Here is a 22624-nt window from a genome sequence, read left to right as displayed (position 1 = left end):
TCCTCAGGGCTCTCCTCAAAGACAGAGTTATCATTAGATCTGATACTGACAGAATCAGCACTGGACAGGACAGAGTTATGTCTGCTCCAGCTAGAGTCCCAGAGGAAAGATTTGGGTCTTGATTCTGAACGATCGACCCGGTCTCCTCCTCTGGGACTGAGTCTCGTCCCTGTGGACGTTGTCTCTCGTCTGCGAGCCCTCAGGGGTGAGTAAAATCGATCCGAGTCGAAAATAATATCACGCACAACAATTTCAAGAGGACGGATCCTTTTTTTGGGAATTGTGAGGGAAATTTTTGAGACTGGTGGGTGAATAATGGGAATGGTGTGCGTGTTTGTGAGTCCCATCACCGTCATGCTCGAGAAGTCACTACCATGCATCGTCTCGGGCTAGGGTAAGTATCACCAAGTACCAACAACATACATTAGAATTAAAATTCAAGCGTCAGGATTGAGCGAGGAGTGAAATAGAAACAACTACTCAATTTTTTTATTTCTCAAATATCATATTACCTCGATAACAAGTGATTTCAGAACAAAATTTTTCAGACATTTCTTGTAGAGAATTTCATCCGCTACAAAAAAAGTTTTATGACATTTTTCTTCGAAACCACTCATTATCAAGATATTCGTTAATTTCAACCAGTGCAAACGTGGAATTATAAATCGAATTAAGACTCTTCGTCGCTATTTTTCTGATTTTTCCGATTCTCTCATTTCTCGAGAATTTTATCGTATTCACTCATCACATGGTTTCATCCCTATTAAAATCTCAAAATCCATTCCTCCCCCCCATTGCCAAACCACCAGAACTACATCAACAGGAATTCCAAGCGTTTTCATAAATACCGTAGTAAGTCGTTCCAAGGCACTGAACCGTTCCTCCTGTGCAGCAGCGGACTTCTCGAACGCCTCGTGTTTCTTGATGAGATTCTCCACCTCATCGATGGTGTGGCCCAATTCCTGGCTCATGAGATACGGTTCCTGTGCAATAAGCCAGGCCTCAGCGACAGCTGCATCCCTAGCAAACTGATAGACCTCAAGGATAAGCTGTAGATTTTCCCAGCGTTCCTCCCATCGATGCAACAGAGCATTTCTGTGATCAGTGAGTGCAGTGAGTTTCTCCTTTATCTGAGAGCTAGCATAATGATTTCTGGAAAGCAGATCTTTCCCCAGATTAATGCAGGTCAACAAATTATCCTCCCTGGTATCAATCTCAGCCTTCAAGCTCTGATGATTATTCATCAGCAATTCCACACCAGACACATCCCTGGGCTTCTCAGAAGTATTCATCTGCCTGATGACATCGTCCATCCATATCATGAGGGTTCTGACCATATTGAAGAACCTGAAGAGATCCCCAGTGTCCTCGAGCTTGGACTTTCTCCCCTCGCAGAGGGCCTGCAGATTATTCCAAGCAGCCACAACTTCGGCCTCTCTATTAGTGATCTCACTGGCCTTATCCCCAGCATAACTAGCCTGCAGCTTAGCGGACTCCTCCTGAATCTGCGTCACCTGATTCTGAAGAGTCGACAGATCCTGAATAAAGTTTCCATGCTTTCTCTGAAGAGCTGACACCGAGCCAGCATCACGGCCAAGCTCATCGGACATTGCATTCTGTTTCTCGAGAATTCTCCCGAGAACATCCTTGCAATCATGGAAGAACTTGTGGAGCTCCCTGCTGGCAGCCAGCATCTGCGTTCTCGTTTCGATGAGCTCGAGAAGATCCTGCCATACCTCATTCAGGCCATCCTTCCATTCAGCGATTGTCGCAGCATCAGAGTGTCCTGTTGCAATCAAGGAATCGGCAATTCCATTGACAGCAGCCACTCTCTCAGAGCCAATGGTCTCAGTGTCCCTCGCGAATTCCTTGAATCTCTCCCAGAGGAGAGTGACGTGATCGTAGTCCTGTCCAAGCTCTTGGCTGCTAGCCACCAATTCTCGTTCATTGATCCACTGCTCGAGATCATCGACCTCACGATTAAGCATGAACAGCTGTAGAGCCTCGTCGAGCTTAGCCCTTCGTTCCCCAGCAAGATCCTTCAGCCCAGCGTACAATTTGTCCACTTGTGACTGCTTAACTGCAATCTGATCAGCCAGTGGATGCCGATCGTTTATCAGCTGACGTGCTGTCTCACCGAGCTGTCTGATTGTTTCAGCATAATCCTCGACGGCGTGCTCCAGTGATTCGTGCTTTTTCATGAGATTTTGCGCCGATATCTCGTCCTTTCCACGATCCTCAACCATCATGTAGAGCTCCTGCTCACTCATCCAGGACTCAGCCTCTGTCGAATCGAAGAAATACTGCTGTGCCTTCTCATTCTGCAACAGATGTTTGTTCCTGTCGCTTATCGCATCCTTCAGCTCTCTCCACTTCTCATTCAGCTCTGATATCAATCCTTGGAATTCGTGTGTTGCCTCGTGTCCCTCGTCGATGAGTTTCTGGCCATTGCTGCATACAGCGTTGATTCTGGGCTCGTGATTTTCTATTTCTGTTCTCAGTGACTGATTCTTCTTCTTCAGCATATGAACATTGAACAGGGAATTTCCGTACTCATTGCTGGTGGCCTGTGGCATCTTCTCCGCGATCCAGAGCTTCTCGTCCTCGACGTCACGACGAAACTGGAAGGCTTCCTTCTTCTTCTCCAGCTGACGCTGACGATCCACCAATGGTTCCTTCAACTGTGCAAATCTCTGCGCCACTTTCTCCTTCTTGAACTTAATCTCCTCCATTTTATCATCTGGAGTCGTTCTCTGGAGATGCTCAGCTTGTTTATCCAATTCAGTGACTTGACGAGCCTTGACAGCCATCTGTGTTTCAATCATCTGCTGCTTCTGCATGAGAATATTCACAGACGCCAGATCAGATCCAGTATCAGTGCTCTCGATTTGCTTCTCGAGTTCATTCATCCAGGAGTCGATGTCATCGCAGGTCTGATGAATGAGAACCTCTCGATTAGCATCAAAGAGTCGTTCTCCCTTATCGTGAGTCGTTGTCTCGAGCTCCTCGAACTGATCAGCAAGCTCTGACACTTTGGGCTTAATTATATCAGTGAGCTCGGGCTTCTGGCTGATCAACTCATCGGCAGCCCTCTGCAGCTGTTCCAGACGATCCTTATTGCTCGCTATTTCGGCCTCGAATGCCTGATGACGGGTCCACTTGCTGTGCACTGTCTTGGCACTCCTGTAGGTCTCATCTTGCGCGGTTATGTGCTTCTCCTGGACCCATTCACCCAATTCCTCACAGTCCTGCAGGAACATCTGCAGCTGGAGCTGATCCTTCAGTCTCTCCATGAGCTGATCAGCCTTCTCGTGATTAATATTCCTTCTCTCATTGATATTCTCAGCCTTCTTCCTGACTTTATCAGCGGCAAAGTGTCCCTCATCCACTAGTCTAGTTGCAAACTGGACGACAGAGTTGATTTTCTCATCGTTGGCGTCCATCGTCGTCATGAATGCCTCATGCCTCTTTATCATGTTCTCTGCCTGTTCGAAATTGGATGGCGTCTCGTCTTTAGCGAGATGATGCTCCTGCTGGGATAAGAGGACTTCTGCTTGTCTGGCGTCACGATCAAACACCTGGAGATTCAGGGAATTCGAGAGAAGATTCTGCCTGTTGGCCCACATCTGGTGCAACTCCTCCCAACCCATCTTGAGGGCATTGAGACGCTCCCTGAGGAACATGTACTGGGTATCACCATCACCAGCCTCAGCAGTCAGTCTCTCCCCATACTCCATCATCTTCGTGTAGTCATCGGTATAATTATCGATCTCTTCTTTGATATTTCGATGCTGGGTGAGAAGTTTCTCAGCGTCAGCGAGACTCGTTGGTGTATCCTCACTGGCAACATCCGTCTGGGTCTTGGTGAGCCAGGTCTGGAAGTGATCGAGATCCCTGAGGAATCTGTGGAGATCGCCAGCCTCCTCGAGCTTGGCATCGCGTTCCTTCAGCATCTGTGTGAGTTCTTCCCAAATTGTTTGAATCTGAGTGATTCTCTCTCGAATGAGTGCAGCCTCTTCAGGATGTTCTTGCTCAATGGACTGGGCCTCTTTCTCAAGGGCATCCAATTTCGCCTGAATGGCAGCCAAATCTCTCTCCATTCCACTGAGTCTTCTCTGAAGTGTCATGACACCGGTGAGATCCATCTCGAGGCTGTCAGTCTGTTGTAGAATTCTCTTCTTGTCCTCAATCCAAGAAACAGTTTCTCTGCACTCAATGTGGAATGTCTGTACACCATGAGCTGAATTGAGAGCCTCTCTTTTACCCTCAGCCTTCTCCCTGAGATCCGCCCACTTCTGATTGAGTTCATTCTGACGTTTAACGATCTCAGTGGAGTTTGGATGCTCAACGTGCAGCAGCTGTCTCGCCAATTGATTGACAACAGCTACTCTGGAGGCATTGGCATTCATCTCTTTCTCAAAACCGTCGTACCGATGTTTCATTATCTCAACGTCCTCGATATCTTTAGCTGGCACCATCGTATCCAACATTCTGTTCTTCTCCCCAATCCACTGCTCCACACCATCGGACTCACTGAAGAGCTTGTACAATGACAATGCATCCAGGAGTCTCTGTTTTCGCAGTTTTGCAAGCTCCAGGAGTTCCTTGTACCGAAAATCGATGGATGCGAGTCTCTCAAGTACCTCTGGAGATTTGGCATCGTGCTCACCAAGGCCTGATGCCTGCTGGTGTAGCTGTTCGATTGTTGCAGCGTAATTTTTCAATTCATCAGTAACATCATTGTGCTTCTTCAGGAGTGATTGGACATTAGCCTCGTCCCTACCAACGTCCTCGGAGGATACCAGCCTGAGTGTATCAAGCATCCAGATGTCGATGTCATCTGCGTCGGCAAACAGCTGATGGAAATCAACAGCTTCCTCGAGGCGTTTTCTCCTGAAGGAGGCAAGATCCAGTAGATGATTCCACATGGAGAGAATCTCCTTCAGTCTCTCCTGAATACTTCTCGAACCGAAGTGCTCCTGTCTAACTAGCTCATCCCCAACAGCAGCCACTGACATCAGCTGAGTCTCGTGAGATTGAATCTCATTCTCGAGTGCCTTGTGCTTAGACAGCAGTAAATTAATGGTCGTAAGATCGTGTCCAATATCACCTGTTGAGACAATCTGCTCCTTCTCCTTGATCCAATTCTCCTCGTCAGCCATGTCCCAGTAGAATTGCCACAGCTTTCTGGACTCCTCGAGTCTAGCCCGACGCTCGACAGCCAGACGTACGAGCTCAGAGTAGGCGTCCTCCAGCTGCTGGACACGTTCGACAATAATCGCTGGATCGCATGGACGATAATCCTCCCCTGGCTCGAGGAATCTCTGACTCTGCTGCACCACAGCCTTGACACGTTCGCCCAGAACATTTATATCAGCCTCCACCAGTGAATGCTTCTGGAGAAGATCCTCCACTCCCATCAGGTGCTTTCCATAATCGTCAGTCAAAAGTCTCTGCTTAAGCTCCTCCATGCTGTCCAGAATATACAGCATCTCTTGGAAGTTCTGCTGCAGCTGGAGGGATAACTCCAGCCTCATCCTCCTGGCTCTCAACAGCTCAAGAAGATAATTCCACAAACGTAGAACATTCACCTTTCTCTCATTGATCTTGAGAATGTCGTGATAATTCTCAGTCTCCAACTCCTGGGATACAGCCATCACCGCCTGGACTCGCTCCTCATAAGCAAATATATCTGTCTCAATTGCCTCGTGCTTCTTGGCTGCTGCCTCCACCGCTGCAAGATCAAATCCAAAGTTATCCTGAGAGACTAGCCTCTGGTTCTCAGACAGCCATGTCTCCCTCATGCTCGCCTTTCTGTTGAATCTCGCTGCCAATTGCTCGAGTTTCTCCTGGCGTATGAGCTCCTCTCTCAGGGCGAGCTCTCGCTCGTGCTCTGCCTTCTCCAGTCTCTCCCATGCTTTATTTATATCGGATATCATTTTCCCTTCCTTCGGGGTATAGGGCTTCTGATTGTTCGCCCTCATCTTGGATTGCAACGTGAACAGAAGCACCTCGAGATTTCCCTTCTCCACGAACTTTGGTGGTTTCTCAATCGTCCTGTAATTCGAGAACTGCGACAGCTGTGACTGCACACCCACGAGGGAATTGGCAAAATTACGATCCCCCAGGGCCTCGATTGTACCCTCGATCCAGCGTAATAAATCACTCGTCATACTCTCGTACTCGTGAATCATCCTGTCGTTCTCCATTGCAATTCCCACGACCTTTCCGATACGTTTACCATGGACTGTCTCCTGCTTCATCTTCGAGAAGTAGTGATAATAAGTTACGACGTACGTGATAATGGACTTCTCGTCCGGATGGTCCACGAATATGTCCTCAGCGTCCAGGAGCTTAGTGAGCCCCAGCTTGTCCTCAGCTACATTAAAGGCGTTATTCAAGTTATAAATTGCATTGGACTTTGACAATTTGTCGAAGTGAATCAAGTCTGGTCGGTGTTTATGTATAATGGCATTGAAGGCCAATCCATCCCTCCAGGAGGTCGTGAAGTTTCTGACGTTAACGTTGTGATAACCAGCTGTTTTCATCTGGCACCACAGCAGCAGAGCGTCTTTAGCGGACTTAGTTTCTTGGTTGTCAGTCTCCTCGATCGTGATATCTTGAATCTGGAAACGCAGAATTATCGTCCAGATCAGACCCAGAGACAGACGGGGATTGCCGTCGACGATGTCGTGAGAGCCCATGTTCTCCAGGTGGACTCGTTGCTCGCGGAGGAATTGCAGGGCCTTGTCCACATTCTCTAGGCAGTGAATTCTCATTTTGCCTTTTGTCGGACGTGGCAAACGCTCCCCGGAGAGAATCTCCAGGAGTTTTATTAGCATTTTTCCATCGCGAAGGTCAACGTAAAGATCACCTATTCGACAGGAGCAACGCACCAGGTGGGAGTTGACCCATTTTTGAAAGGTCTTTTTTTGAACGGATTCACGTTCGCCTGGAAAATTAATTTTTATTTCGAAATTTTGCGGTTTGCGATTAACGGGGATTTATCGTTCACCTCGTAAATCTTCAACCACTTTGTCGTAATATCCTTCCAAGGACTCACTAACTGAGAATCTATACGTCATTGTAATTTACCTAACGCGAGGACTAGTTACACAATTAAATCGAGGAATTCCCTTCTGATCGCCACTTCACATTATTTATTTAATTTTCAATTAATCAACATTTATAATGTTGCGACTTCAGATGCATATATCATAGTATATCAAACAATTCCTAACAATAATTAATTAATTTTCACAATTTTCCATATCAATTTAAATAAAACTCCGGATCTAACAGGGCAAGTCTAATATTAATTTTATTACATATCAAATTATCTCAAAGAACGTTAATTTTAGGAAGAAACACGAAAAAACATTTTTCATCCAAAATTCACTGAACTACAAAAAAGTCCTTTTGCGTTTCTTCCTCAAATCGATAGTTCCCGAGATAAATCGATAATATGCAGCGAAAAAATTTGAGCGCAATTGTATGACTTTACAACTTCGCTGCTAATTAGTATCTGAAAACTTCACTCCACAATTTTTCCATAAATCTTATCATCGGATGTGGCTTGACTTCCCTGTTCTCCATTGATAATAAACCCTCGATATAACGATAAACTCACCGGCTAAGGCCTTGATTCTCGATCGTTCGAATAGTCTTGAGCTCGAGTTTCCTCCGTCGTATTCGTACTCGTCGACAATCTCCTGTTGTAACGTAGGATCCCATCCTGTACGCACCACCGAGATGTCGGTCGTCATTCTGCCAATCGGACCAACAGCTCAATCACCTCGTGATTAAACCCCTTCACCAGAGGGCCGTCCTGAAAGGTATCAATATGCATTAAAATATTATCCCCATGCACCCCAAGTTCCTCTGTTATGCAATCATCTTCAATTGGTTCTTTATACCTCACGTGAATTATTCATCACTCTATTTTTATACAGCACAAACGGTTTTTCATTAACTTCTGGATGTGTACGTAAATTCACTGCGCATAGACATTTTCATTACATTGATGCCTAATGATTAATTAATTTATTAGATTCATTTAATTTATTTTTACGCTTTATGTCAAGGATAAATTCAAATTGCAACCAGTAATTGCTGCCACATGATTTAATTAATTATATCAATGTTAATGAATTTCTTAACGGCATTTAAATTATTTGAAATATAGTTCAAATGAATTCGCCATTAATGTGATAATTAATATGAGAAAAATTCGCGTATTGAGAGAAATTTCGAGTAGAATGTTTTTCTTTTTTTTCTATTTTTGTCAGTTAAATTTTTTGAATAATTTCTCTTAATGTACAGTTTGGTAACGGGCGAGGTTAATTCTTGAAAGAGGAGTATTGTAGAGCTCATAATAACGTGGGGGGCACTCCAGCCAGCATTCCCACTCGACATCATCATCATCATTCGTGGATTACGTCACTCGTATGATATCACGTAGATATATTTACGCGACTATTAAAAACGGTTCGAGCTTGTTGCTCTTTGAAAATTATTGGGAGGATACGAGTACAGTTATGTCTCGGTGCCAACTTTCTCGTTTCTACAATTGATTTTCACGGGTCCACGAGCAGACTCAAACACCTTGACGACTTTCTTTTCCATAAATCACTGGATATTTTTATTTATTTGAGGAATATTTTTTACTCTCAAAGAAGTCATTCCTCTCTGCCATAAAAAATAAAGTAATAATTCAATCCCAGAATATCTGGGAAAATAGGAAAAACCACTTTTTCGGGGTTTCCCTTTTCTCCGGAAAATTTTGAGAATTAAAAAATAATAATTGAAAAATTAAATTAAATATTCAATACAGTAAATTAAATAGTGAAACGTAAGGAAAATCGGAAAACGTGTGGAAACATTTAAAAACACTTGGATATAATTAATTTTCGCATTTTGATGAGGAATCGCCTCGATTTGTTATTCTGAGAAAAGTTTAACCGTGTTGTTTGTCTCAAAGCCTTTTATTTTCAGATAACAAAGAACTATCAGTTGGAGTTTATCTAGTTATCGCGATTTGTCGAGTATTGAATGGGCCTCTTGTGTCTTTCAGACGCTAAAATTATTCTCAGGCGAGTTAAATGAGTTTTTCAGATCCTGGGAGACTCATTCTACGAGGAAAACTACACCGATGTGGATTTACTAAAATGGAGTGAAAGATGTGGGGAACTGGGTAATTCAATGTTCCGGAATTGATGTTTTCCAAATTTAGATTTGAAGGGAGTTGACAGTTTCATTATTTCCATTTATGTCAAATAGCGAAATTTGTTTAATCTTTTCAATTTTAGATCTCGTCTTTTTTAAATTGAGGGATATTCCTTGAAAAAACGATTTTTTATCAATTGTTATTAAATAATTTGACTAAAGTCCAGTTTTCGCTGTTTTTTTTTTTTCAAAAATAACAAATAAATTCTTGTTTTAACAAGAGGCAATAATTCCAGAATAGTTTGTCCTCAGTAAATATAATTTTCCAGGGCTGAGGTGCTAAACCTCCACACCTACACAATCTCGTCTCTACTAATCTAGTTTATCAGCAAGGAATCTCTGGGTCACGCACATGCGCCCCGTAATTAATGTCCGACCATCAGAAATTTTTCAATCAACCGATGTAATTGTTACATCACCCGAGATATTTTTTTTATTTCAACAATGAAAAGCTGAGCTATTTCATGAATGAAAATTCCGCGCCTACGTAATGAGTGCAGTAAATTTAGATCAATTACTCTTGGCGTCATGAATTAATGCACCGAGACCACTGGTCACTCGTTCATGTCATGAGCAATGACGAAGTACCGAGGGCCCATCCTCGGGAGCTCGTCTCAAACAATAAGAGGCACGTTTGCCTCTTAGAGGGTGAACCCTCATGAATCATCAAGTGAATGACATTAGAATCTAATGATTAAATGATAATTTCAAAGTTCAGTTTTTATCGCATACCTTCAAAATGACTACAGATAGAAAAATTTTCATAGAACATATTTTCTAGATAATGAAGAGAGCTACGAAAAAGGTAGAATCCAAATTCCGCTATCTCACACGGTTTCATAACTATCCCCCAAATTCGTAATTCCAAAACAAATCAAAACCCAAATTTTCAAGATTGGTTTTCGTCGCATATCTTTGAAATTAATACAGCTAGAAAAATGTTCGTACGACCTTTTTTGCAGCTTGACTCTTTATCTAGAAAAAAGTTCCTATAAAAATTCGGCTACCTCCTATAGATCCGGAGATACTCGAGAAAAATTTGAAGGTTGAGGGAAAAAAATTTGACTGATTAGTAAATCCCAGCCAGAAACAGAGGCCCTTCCTCTGCCCTGTACTATCAAGGTGATACGAGACACACGCACACACTAAACCACGACTATTGATTTTTCAATGCAGTCAATGCGGCGCCGTACTTCACGTACACACACAGCAATGAGAATAAAAAATCCCCATGGCTGTATTTACAAGCACTGAAAGACCTCAACTCCATTCCCTGTCATCATCACATACACCTGCCGTCTCTCGCTTCCGGTCAACTGTTTTTCAACATTTTAACTATCAAAGTAACGGTCCAACTAGAACAATAGAGGAATTTTCCTCCTTTCCTTCTGAAATCCCACGATCAATCCTAATTCTCAAACAATTACTGTCAATTATTCTGGAAATCCCAATGAACTTTTTATTATGCATAAATACCTGTTTATACTAATATAATCACTCCGTGATTTAATAATGCCTTTAATAATTTTACAAGAGCAACTAATATTCACCAATTCATTCCGTATTTCAATAAATTATAATTTAATAAAAATGGAATGAGAATTGAGTGAAAAGTGGAAAATTTTCAGATATTTCTATAATTTTTTATCTTCGGATTTTGTGGGAGGTTAAAATAATTTGAGTAATAATGTTTTTCCTGTGGTTAATGAGTTTCAAAGACGATTTTGGCAGGAATCTCATCTCCGGTGGCTAGTTTAATACAGAATTTAATAGTTATCATGGGGGGGTCATTAATATTTCGAATAGTATTTAGGGGAACTCGGTTTAGGGGTCATTAACTGGGTCTTCCTTGGAGGAATGAGAGGAAGAGGGTAAGGGTCGGTATTCGGCTGACCTTCTTGGCCCAAGGCAACGCCCCCAATTACAATTTTTAACTCGATCAAAGTACGTGATACCAGTCATATCCCAAGGAGAAAAAAATATGAGAAAGAAATTAATCGTGAGGGATAACTGTCGAATCGCCCTTTTCAACACGTAACAGTTCAACGTCACGTCCGCATTTGCGTTAATCTAGCTCGGAAGTCAGGTTGTTCAAACGCTTGTTGAGAATTGAGGGAAAATATCAGTGATTACCCATTAATTGTCATTTGTAAATTACCAATTAATGAGCGTTGTTTCAATTATCTACAATTAACGAACCGAATAAAGGCAAGAAATTGTAGAACCGAAATATATTGGTAACCGGTGGAGATAGTAAATTTTTTGTAAGGACCTTTTTGGTCGAGAAAATTGGGAGCTAGAAATGAAGTCCTTATGAAATGTTTCCTATCTCTCCAGGTTTCCGAGATATTCACGAAGAATTGAATGTGAAAGAGTTGATTCTTCTTTCTGTAGATCTACGAAATTGAAGATCATTTTTTTGAGGATATCTCGAAATGTGAAGGAGCTAGCGAAATTTTTTATAAGTCTTTTTTGTAGCCTGGAATTTTTTCTACAAAAAAGGTCCTACAATTTTTTTGAAATCTCTTTTAGCATCAGAGATATACCAGGTAACCGGAGGCACGAATTGAATTCCCTTGTGAATGTCGCCAGAGGGTATTTTACCGAGACCTTGAAATAGAAAATCACTGTACAGTGAAGTAATGGAATCCAGTAACCGAAAGGTGACTCCTGTGTATACAAAAGTCTTTTTTTATCCGACAGAATAAAAATAATAATCCTTTTTTCGTAAGCGAAAATAATTAATTCACTTGCGAGTGTCTCCCTCATTATCTCAGTGTTATCACGTCCTCAAGTATATCGTATAATGGATCCTATATTTCGATCACGAAGATAATTCCAGTACTTCAACAGTTATCTTCATTCCGTAATGAATTACTCCGAGGTTTCCCTTTTCTTCAGTCATGAGACTGAGTAATTATTTTAGTTGTGTACACAGGAAAGTTCTCCAACGCTCGAATAAATTGGATCATCCTAGGGGAGGGAAAGTGGTTTATATTTAGAAGATAACCCATTGGGGAACTCACGATTTTCCAATAAAATAGAGATTTCTCTTCGTTTATTCTGCCATCAAAATTGAAAAAAAAAATTGAGCATACCCTCGGGTTAACGATTTTTTGTAATAATTGTATTGACTCTTCGAAACGTGTTGACTGTAATGTTCACGGTTTTCCGAGTACTCGCTCTCATTTCTTCACCTCAGTACGCATCTCCCCCTTTGTTTACTGTCCTACATAATTTTTCCCCCAGAAAAATATTGTTAATCATTTTCAGTTCAACGAGTCTTCAGTTTTTGGAGAATATCTCGGTATCTGTCACAGATAGCGATATTTACATAATTAACTTTTTTCTAGCTCATGAAATTCTAGATGAAAAAGTCTCTGATAAAAATGTCGTTGTCGTCGATGGATAACGAGATACTTTCCAAAAACGAATCCCAAAATCTGTAGATGAAGGACTTCAATATTCAGCTCGTTATTGCCGATATTTCTAATTGATATCTTCTGAATTAATCGAAATACAAAATTTTTTGTAGAAGCTTTTTTGCAACTCTCGGGCAGATCTACCAATTGTTTGAAATGAAAAATTCTCTATCTCTCGAAGGTAGTGAGATATTCGTATGAATAAAGTTATTTTAATGACAGTAATGAAAATATCAAGTGTATTGTAATCAGTATTACAAAATTCTATCATTATCAGTGAAGAAAAGTTAAAGCGCTGAGTGATAAATTCTATGAATGACCATTGGGCACGTCAGGAATATTAAAGTCCCGTTAATTGACGACTGACGATCCCATCTCTCTAATGTATTCAATAATTCCGAGCTTGGGATACTCGGGAGACACATCGCCTGACATAATAGTAAACATCTTGACTTTCGCTTGAAATTTTTGGGACTATGACTAATCCCGAGTGCTCGGGGAGGGGCCACGAGGACAGCCATCTGTCAAATTCATACGTCAGATGATCAAAAAACAAAGTCTGTCTTAAAAACTCCACCCAAACAATTTTTTTAAGAGTTTAATCGCCCGATTAAAAGACCCATCAATTGCCCCACCATTTAATTCCACTCGAGAATATATATTGTGGTTATCTCACCGATAATAATAACTCCTGACAATCCCTCATTGGCGAGTGTCAAGTTCGGAATTAGCCGAAAATAATTCCCACCCATTGGGTGACAAAATCAATACTCCAACAAAAAAAAATTCAATATCTCAGTAATGAGTAGGTTTACGAGGGAATTTCACTTGACATTTTTTATGGCTGTGGGAATTCTCCACATGAAATGTTTTGTGACATTTTCCCCCAAATCCACTCGTTACAGAGATAATTACAAAATTAACAAAATGTGAGCAACCATCTAAGTATATCCAGCAAAATACAAAATCGCGAATATCTCGATAACAACTGATGCCACGATAAAATGTCACACATCTTTTAATGAAGCCCGCGAAATTTCGCACATAAAATCGCTTATCAAAATTTTCAATAAATCCACTCATTCCCGAGATAATATCACTGGAATCATGACCCATTCGAATCGACTGGAGTTATCGAAGAATAAATACCTGAGGAGTTGGGAAAAATGACTAGCTTTTCATCCATGGATTCAACAATAGGATATCAATGAAACAGAGAATTGGGTCACCAATGGGACAGTGGGTTTTGACAGGTGAATAAAGCCAACTCATCCCCAGAGCAAACGATAAAAAGCTTTCTTTCGTTTGAATGCTGGAGAAATTGTCATTTGTAAATGATAAAAAGTTGCTTTAGAAAATGACTAGCTTTTTGCCGGAGGATTATTCCCCGGGCAGAGAAATCGTCTTGCCCGATTCAGGTGGGAGAATAATCCCTACCTCCAGGGTCATCCCCGGGATTTCCGGGCTATCAATAATTATCCGTTTGTCCCAGTAAAATCTGGCGGTGAAAAAAAAACACATCGAGAAAACGAACGGCCATTTTTAACGGGGCGACACTCGCCGCATCTCGCCCCAACAATCACACGAATGATTACAATAACTGGTACTTACTTGCACAGGGGAATAGCCCGGTTAATCCGTCACAAATCCAGTGGGCACATGAAAATTATATCCTAGTGTTGATTTCTCTCGTCACGGTTGTCTTTCTCCTCTCGATCTTTCTTTTTCTTTTTTCAATTTCTTGAATATTTTCTCACACACCACTCTACACCACGGGTTTTTAATCCATCGCCTAGCCAACACAACTCGCCAACTCCAACCCTGCGCACTACACTAATGCCCAACCTGATAAGTACGCCACCGCAAAGTAGTGCCCGGTTAAATTCACCGCCATTACGCATGCGCACCTCCTCTCTTCCAGTTGTGAGATTTTTGAAAAATTCAACTTTTCATATTTCGGGTGTATTGAGAATTTGTTTTGTAATGTTTTGAAAAAGAAGAAGAGATTGGTGAAATTTCCAAAGATGTTATTTCCCAATCTTTCACGTTATCTCAATTTTTTTTAGATCGTCGCGGTTTTTGATAGACCTTCCAAGAGGATTGACTGAAGTAGAGGCTCAGTTCTGGGGGTTTGAGTGACCCAGCGGCAGCGTAGTACTGGACCCCAAGAGAGGGAGGGCGCCATACGCAATGGGGGTGTCGACCAGTCAACTGGGTGAATTTTATTTTATGTGTTACGAAATTAGTATTCACTAAAATTGAAAAATGAAAAATTTTCAAAAAAGTATCAGAGGAGCATGAAAATGGAGGAGGTGTTCACTGAAATTGAAAAATTAAAAATTTTCAAAAAAGTATCAGGGGAGCATGAAAATCAAGCAAGTATTCACTAAAATTGAAAAATGAAAAATTTTCAAAAAAGTATCAGAGGAGCATAAAAATAGAGGAGGTATTCACTGAAATTGAAAAATTAAAAATTTTCAAAAAAGTATCAGGGGAGCATGAAAAACGAGGAGGTATTTCACCAAAATTTGAAAATTCAAATTTTTCATAAAGCCATCAGAGGAGCATGAAAATCGAGGAGGCATTCATTGAAATTGAAAAATTGAAAATTTTCAAAAAATAAAATTCACCAAGTCAACTAGTCCCTCTGACAGCGGGACTGCGACTGAAGCAGTTACCGAGTCGGCAGACGGGTAGACACCCCCCCACCATTGGGTGCGGCCCCCTCTTTCTTTTGGGGTGAGGTACTCCCCCCAGAACTGAGCCGCTAAGTGGGGGTTTGAGTGACCCCACCGGCATTGTAGTACCTCACCCCAAGAGAAAGAGGGGGACCGCACCCTATGGTGGGGTGTCTACCCCGACCCTATCCCTCTGACAGCGAGACTACTACTGAGGCAATTACCGAGTCGGCTGACGGGTTGACCCCCCCATTACGTGTAGCGCCCTCCCTCTCTTGGGGTGCAGTACTACGATGCCGCTGGGGTCACTCCAACCCCCAGATCTGACCCTCTACTTTAGTCAATCCTCTTTGGACCGTACCATCAGATGCCTCCAAAAAAATGTTCTCATTGACTAAAACTTTTTATTCCTCACTTGTCACTTCTCATCTCTCCAATTATTATCAAATCAATATTAATAATAACCGTCTAGAATGATATAAAAATTTAATATCAATATCAGTTAATCAGTAATTTTTAATGTTAATAATCTCATCGATTTGGATCATTAGAAATGATAAATAAAAACGATGCGATGATTTTTAAATGGTGTAGGGGTGCAGGTGAAATTCAAGTCGTACCTGCTTCAATTTATTGCTGTGTACACCTACACAAGTATAATGCGACTTGTACGATATGGCGGAGGGATACACAACTCATGTCTATGACATCATCAGCCCCGTTTACACGTTTTCTGGACCGGGCACGCCCCATCCTTCATCACCGTTTGTTATTCCTGATTTTTTACTGAATAATTTCACCCTCAATCATTAAAGAATCACAACCGGTGGAATCTGCAATCACCTGCAACGATCAAATGCCCCATTTCCCCACATGCCCTAATCAATTCAATTTTCTATCAATCGAGATTATAGATTGGAGATATTTTTGGATAGAAACTGGAAATAAACCCCGGAAGAATGGATTTAAATTTCAGAGGAATTTCAATAGGTAGATCTAGATCAATTCAGAGATCTCTAGAGCGCAGTTCTCATCGATTTTATAATACTTTTTTATTCATAAAAATTTGAAAATAATCAACTAGTTGAATATGTTACATTGCAGTTAGAATTTCAATGAAATTATTTCGTTTTACCTATGACTTTCGCTCCTGGCAGGAGTAATGGACAATCTCGCCGTTGGAATATCTGGCGAATGCACTGGAAAGTTGAAAAATTTTCATTATACCCCTTTGCTACGGAAACGATAAATCTACTGAAATATTGATTCTCACCTCTGATTTCCAAATCTCTTCTTGCAAACAGAGCAAATATTGAACTCAGTCATGAGAACACTCTGTGACTCATAATGCATTCTCTGCTCTTGCACCTGCAGATGTTCAGCATGAAGAAGACCCTTTAAAATTTGAGTTCTCCTCCTTTCGTTCAATTGATTTTGCAGAGACGCCTCCAGGAAGTGCCTGATCCTGCCGATTGGCACAGTATCTGGTAACACCTCCAAGGCCTTAATTGGTGATACCTTCGGGGCGTATTGCTCCAGGAGTTCCAGAGCTGTCTCGAGATCAGGCTGAGCAGTTTTTTGTATTTCCGAATTTCCAGCCATAAATACAGGCTCTGGCTTCAATAACTGTTGAATGAGTGTCACGTACACCTCATCAGCTCCATCAGTCGATTTTACCCCATCACCACTCCTCTGGCCCTCGAACCCAGCGTAGACGTTATGACAGTATTTTATGGCCCTGGGCACGTCATTAAGTAAATTAACATAAATAGAAATGGCCTGATGATGCCTGCCAAGTCTGCCAAGTATAATAGCCCTCTCCTCGAAGAGGCTATCAGAGGGGAACTGAACGAGAACCGTCTCAGGAGTGTAGTGAACACTTTTTTCAAGGAACTGCTGCAGTTTCTGCCTAACGTGCTCAGCATTCTGCCTTTCCGCAGGTGTCGCAGTTGGGCTCATTCCGGCGAGACACTTCTCCTTGTACTGATGGACCAAAATATTGTGAAACAACGAGTTCTCATCCTCCCAGACTCTCACCACGTACTCCAGGTACGTGATGACGAGACTCTTGTGCTGCCTCAGTAGATAATCAAGAACTTTTGGCCTGGGGAGTTGCTCAACCTCCTGAATGTCCTCGATGAATATTCTGAGACCCTGTTCAGGGTCCTGCTCCAGCACCCATCCAGAGAATTTAAGGATCAGTTCGATGTGCTCCTTTCCCAGGTGCTGGAGATACTGAATGGTTCTCTCAGTGCCCTTGAGGCTGGAGTCACTCTGTTTGCTCTGTTTCTCCAGGAGTTCGAGGGCTTTCTTGTGCTGGCCCTTCGTCTGATACAGGATTATGAGCTCGGGGTACTTCTGGTGTTGCAGAAGTGTTTTTTCAGCCTCAGCGAGGTGACAGTGGTTGAGCCTGAGGAGAGGCGCTACTAGGGCGTCGTTAGTCTGGAGATAACACTTCAAAAGTGTCGTGTCAATTATCTTTAGGAGCTGCTCCGTTGCAGCTGCTGTCATACTCTTCCTGTCCTTCTTCCCATCCTCCCTTTTTCCGTCCTTCTCCTTTACATCTGTGCCCCCCATCAAGTTATGCCTTACCTCCGTCAGAAAACCAATCAGTGCCAGTAATCCATTCTCCAGGTCTCGATCCTGCAGCTTGGGGAGACTTGTCACTGGTTCGTTCACGTCATTGGCTCCCCCAGAATCTACCAGGTGAGGAAAAAGCCTGATTACCTCATATGGATCTGTCCCCAAGTCGTGGAATTGCTTCATCGCCTCCTGGAATTTTTTGCTGCAGAACAAGTGATGGGCGTACAGAGTCTGGATTTTATACGTTCTCTTCTGTTTGTCGTCGTCTGTGGCGTCTGAGAGGCTGGTCAGCTTCAGGGCCAGTTGGAACTGATTCTGCTCCAGGAGCTTTCTAATCTGAAGTTCAACGTCCACTGAGGAAACACACCAGACCTGACTGATTGAGGCAATATAGACTCGTCCCTGTTTGCATCTGCAGAGTAGTCGAGATTTGTTGAGATCCTGGAGAGTCTGGATGTGCAGGGATCCCTCCAGGGTGTAGACCTCTAGAGTATCGTGGACTATCCCCAGGAGATAGGGATCGTCCCAGGCAGTGGCACTCGGAGAATCTGTCCATTTCACTGGATTGTGCTGGATCAATTCTCCAGAGGTGTCCATTATTATCGATTGGGAGTCTTTTCCCAGGGCAAATGACGAATCCGATAGTTTTGTGATACTGGGCTTTGGGGGCTTGCCTGTTGGAAAGAGCTCCTTCATCTTGCCTTCTAGGGATAGTAGTGTGTACGAAATACCGTGAAAACCCACTATCAATGTCTCACCGCACCAGGCAAGCTCCCTTGGAACATCTGGCAGTGATAATTCATTTCGGGATTCAACTCCCAGATCTTTGAACTGATTCTCTCGACCCTTCCAATAATACAGCTGCAGCTTTCGTTTAACAGCCACACAGAGACGTACCACTGTATTCTTCTCACCGGTTAGACTCTCCGCCTCCTGGACGTCCAGGGCGAAGAGCGTTGCTCCTTTTGTTTTCGGGAGTTGATTTATTTGTTGGATATTTAACGAGTTCAGGTCGTGCACGCAGATTATGTCGTCTATCAAAGCAAATTGCGAAATTTGGAATTCATTCGGAAATTGAGATATTTTGAGAAAATATAGGTAATACTCTGGGAATTTTCACCTGACAATAAAATAAGTAGATTGAACTCAGGGACAACATCCACCTGCACAATTCTTTTCTTGCTGAAATTTTTACTGTAACTTAACAGTTCCAACTTTCCATACTCATTGAATTTCGGTGGTACATTGTAGATGAGCAAATGTCCCTCTCTCGTTCCAATTAACAAATTGTCGTCTACAACAACAATGAGTTAATAATGAATAATGGAAATTGGAGGGGAGGTTAATACTGTACCATAGGCTGCCATCGACTCGATTTGGACTGACACCTTGAGGATAGGAGTTGCTTCGTAGGCGTCGTGCATTTTGTTGTATTTTCTCGAGTATTTGTGACTATCGTGAATTAAAAATACATTTTATTCCACTATTTCTCGTCAGTCTGGCGCGTTTGACAGGCGGAAAGAGTGACAGATTCACCGACAAAACGCCATCTTGAAATTTCTCACTGTTTTACCACTTCAGTATTAAATTCACTTCTTCACTTGAAATTCTGACGTTTCAGCGATCGATCACGATAGCAGGAGGTTTTGGTTTGTGTTTGTGAGTCCCGACGCGTCTTTGGACGTCAACAATAATTTTTAACATTCGCGGAAGTGAATATTTGGGTTTGATAATTAAATAGTGTCATTGACCTGATTTTGGAAATTCCCTGCTGTTCCTGGAATTGGATATCAGCTGAGAATGCATCCGGTATTATTTTTGAATGTTAAACAAATTAATGGTCGAACGTTTTAGGGGTTACATGTACGTCAAATTCATAGAAAAACCCAATGCTTTCTCTAGAAAATTCGGTAAAATATTTAATTAACATTTCTCGTTCGTTTTTTACGCCAATTCTATACGAGATTATGTAATTCTATTTCGGCCCTTTGTTATTCAATATTTAAAGCAAAAGAAGTCAAGAGACATTTATTTTTCAATGGAATTTGTTGTCCTTAAATTTTTCCCCATTTTTTGGTGATTTTGATTGGTCAATTAATTTTTTCAGGGTACGAAAGTGGATACGATGGATGCAGCGAGTGAGACGACGGAGGAAGAGCAGGAGAAGCCCCAGGTGAATCCTTCGATCGTCGTGAGAGTCCCAGTGAAGCACACAAATCTAGGAATCAGAAGTCCTGCGATGGATATGAGCACCATGGTGGAGCTGACGTCATTCAGCACCCTGGGAAAAATCCAGCCCTTCCTGGTGACAATATCAACGACAGCCGCTCTTATTGTCGATCTCCACTGTCACCTGACCGACAAAGAGGTGTGCGGTTACTTGGGTGGCCACTGGGACATAAATTCCCACAATTTATCGATAACAAATGCCTTCCCCTGTCGATACGCCGGAAAGGACAAGACTGCTGCCAGCATGGTAGAGGCTGAGATTGCCAAGGCCATGGAGTGGCACAGGGTAACTCTCGTTGGTTGGTATCACTCCCATCCACGATCACACGCTGCCCCATCCCTCAGAGATGTTGATTACCAGCTGGATTACCAGATAAAGATGAAGGGACCCAGTGACAATGGGTACACACCCTGTGTTGGATTAATATGCTCTCCATACAACGCGGAAGGAAATTGTTACGAGTCCAATTTCAATGTTTTTTGGTCGATGCCACCACCAGAGAACCGTCCCCACGAGTACCCACGTCCAATGCTGCTCTCTTACACAATAACCCAGGAGCCATTCCTCCCCCAGGACGCCCTGGACGAGATAAAAAAGTGCATAGAGTACTACAAATCCGAGGGTGGGATTGACTTCAAGTCCAAGTTCACAGCCACCACGACGTATTTGGATCGACTGCGGAGTTCACTGGCCTCGAAGCTCCCAAGGAATCGAGGGACAAGCAGTGGTTACTGGGAGGTCATCAAGGAGATGATCTGCCCTGGATCGAAAGAAGATACTGATTACTCTGTGCCCTATCCCCCTCTACCCCTGGCTGAACCCCTAGCTCAAACACCAGGAAGTCAGCCTCCAAATAATGTATTCCTGGCACCGGTGAATTTTAAACCTGATACCACAATCACGAGCTCGGTAACGAAATTTGCTCTTCATCCCTCTACCTCGAGCAGAGAGGGAAGAATTGAGAAGGAGAATGATGACCTGAAGGAGAGGTTCAAGGAGAGGGACATGGGCACCTTCAGGTCTGGTGAGTTGACGGTATCTGTGAAGAGCTCCAAAATGGAGTTTGAGCCACCGCCAGTGGATTTTTCAAAACTAGCTCCACTCTCCCTGGAAACACTCAACAAAATGCGAGCAAATTTACCACCGGATTTTCCCCTCCCTGATCTCTCCCAGCAGATAATCCCGGATCTCAGTAAAATCGCAAGTTTCACACCAGCTGACCTCGCTAAATTGTCCGGCTTCTCGTTGAGCGAATTGACAAAGAGCCCATCCTCGGTTTACGCGAGAAACATAGCAAACCTGTTTGGACCACTTGCAAAGGGGGTACCTCTGACTCCTGGTCAGCTCAAGGATCTCGCTGGCGAGAGGAAGGAGTTCGGTGGAGAGGGGCTCACTGGTTACGAGGATATCATGGCTGAGAGGAAGAAAGAGGAGAAGAGAACTGACTTCACAACCGCTGAGGAGCTCTCCATATCCAGTGTCAGACCTGATTTTGGAGCTATGCTTGATCTGGGGGGCATCAAGAAGGGAGAGGAATCACTCAATCTCTCGATGGAGCGACAGTGAGGGATTCGTGGACATTGGGGTGTATTTTTTTCAAGTCTAGTGTGAGATTCAGTCGATAGTGAAATTTTATTGTTGATGAGATTAGAATTATTGAGTTAATTTCAATTTTTTGTATTGAATTTTCTCATGATGAGACTTCTTCTATTTCATCTTATAAATATTCTAATTTTTCTTGTGAGAATTGTATGGATATAATATGTATATATATATGTATGCGTGATAACTTGAAAAAAAAATTCAAGAAAATGTGTTTTTTATTGCATAGCGATATGTCGAGAATGCATAAGAGGTCGAGACAGGGCGATTGGGATAGTGAAGTCTGTAAATCTTTCGACAGATCGACCATAAATGTCGAGGAGTTCGATATTTCATTGGAGATGATTCTTGGGAGCTGAGGGGTGATAAACGTCGCAGAATCTGCGGAAGATCGAATCAGGGTAAATGTCACGATGAATTCTCTATCGATGATAGAGAATTGATTGAGTAACATTGTCTCACGGTTTGTCAACCGCATCAACTCCAGCCTCTTAGAAATCTCTGGCAGTCATTTTTAATGAACGAACGGTAAAGACCAGTAGAATTCGATGTGTCAGCAGCAAAATTGTAAAATTCACATTTCAATCAGATTTTTGAAATTGTGACGACTTTACTGATTAATAAAAGGGATTTATTAAAATAAATTTGTCTGAAGGGATTCTTCAAGGTCTTCAAGATTTTCCCAGAATTTCATCTCCAGTTTCTTTCCCCCCGTATTTGGTATTTGCCCCTGCAATATGGTAACGTGAAACAGGAGTCTAATTAGAAATCCAAGGGTCCTTGAGTCTCTCGAAGGATCGAGCGTGCATCCCAACTTTTACAAATTCCTCGAGCATCTCATCCTCGAACAAAAACGGTTATTCGAGTTTCGAAGCATTGAGGAT

The 22624-nt window shown here is 42.4% G+C and overlaps 3 protein-coding genes across 10 annotated transcripts in view; 1 reads left to right on the top strand and 2 right to left on the bottom strand.

Annotated features, from left to right (window-relative positions):
• Positions 1 to 22624, bottom strand: part of beta-Spec (spectrin beta chain) — a 75058-nt gene that overhangs the window by 8383 nt on the left and 44051 nt on the right. For 4 of the 5 annotated variants that reach the window (XM_011302735.1, XM_011302731.1, XM_011302734.1 and 1 more), the window contains exons 1-3: positions 14259 to 14468; positions 7631 to 7828; positions 849 to 6952 (exon numbers count right to left, since the gene is read on the bottom strand). In XM_011302735.1, the coding sequence (XP_011301037.1) occupies positions 849 to 6952; positions 7631 to 7766 (6240 nt within the window). In that variant the 5' untranslated portion in view covers positions 7767 to 7828; positions 14259 to 14468. Of the gene's footprint in view, positions 1 to 848; positions 6953 to 7630; positions 7829 to 14258; positions 14469 to 22624 lie in introns of those variants that run through there. The other variant, XM_011302733.1, reaches the window with a different exon arrangement.
• On the top strand, positions 7748 to 22380 carry LOC105265309 (uncharacterized). 3 transcript variants are annotated; one of them, XM_011302740.1, is made up of 3 exons: positions 7752 to 7835; positions 14714 to 14862; positions 20016 to 22380. In XM_011302740.1, the coding sequence occupies exon 3, from the start codon at positions 20034 to 20036 to the stop codon at positions 21702 to 21704; it is 1671 nt and encodes a 556-aa protein (XP_011301042.1). In that variant the 5' UTR covers positions 7752 to 7835; positions 14714 to 14862; positions 20016 to 20033; the 3' UTR covers positions 21705 to 22380. The 3 variants fall into 3 exon arrangements, with proteins under 3 accessions (XP_011301043.1, XP_011301042.1, XP_011301041.1); XM_011302741.1 differs by lacking the exon at positions 14714 to 14862 and having other exon boundaries at positions 7748 to 7835; XM_011302739.1 differs by lacking the exons at positions 7752 to 7835; positions 14714 to 14862 and adding an exon at positions 19550 to 19717.
• Vps39 (vacuolar protein sorting 39) lies at positions 15798 to 19456 on the bottom strand. Of its 2 annotated transcripts, XM_011302737.1 has the most exons (5): positions 19263 to 19456; positions 19029 to 19202; positions 16599 to 18942; positions 16461 to 16524; positions 15798 to 16168 (listed from the first exon to the last, which is right to left on the bottom strand). In XM_011302737.1, exons 1-4 carry the CDS (start codon positions 19330 to 19332, stop codon positions 16461 to 16463), a joined length of 2652 nt encoding a protein of 883 aa, XP_011301039.1. In that variant the 5' UTR covers positions 19333 to 19456; the 3' UTR covers positions 15798 to 16168. The 2 variants fall into 2 exon arrangements, with proteins under 2 accessions (XP_011301039.1, XP_011301040.1); XM_011302738.1 differs by lacking the exon at positions 15798 to 16168 and having other exon boundaries at positions 16359 to 16524.

Source organism: Fopius arisanus, unplaced genomic scaffold, assembly GCF_000806365.1.
Source record: "Fopius arisanus strain USDA-PBARC FA_bdor unplaced genomic scaffold, ASM80636v1 scaffold00029, whole genome shotgun sequence".
Lineage (NCBI taxonomy): Eukaryota > Metazoa > Arthropoda > Insecta > Hymenoptera > Braconidae > Fopius > Fopius arisanus.
This window is presented reverse-complemented; position numbering and strand designations above follow the sequence as displayed.

Coding starts and splice junctions, on each gene's coding strand:
- Vps39 (XM_011302737.1), bottom strand. CDS start 19,332: ATGCACGACGCCTACGAAGCAACTCCTATCCTCAAGGTGTCAGTCCAA. Junction 19,203..19,262: donor CGAGTCGATGGCAGCCTATG/GTACAGTATTAA, acceptor TTGTTGTTGTAG/ACGACAATTTGTTAATTGGA. Junction 18,943..19,028: donor TCTACTTATTTTATTGTCAG/GTGAAAATTCCC, acceptor TTGCTTTGATAG/ACGACATAATCTGCGTGCAC.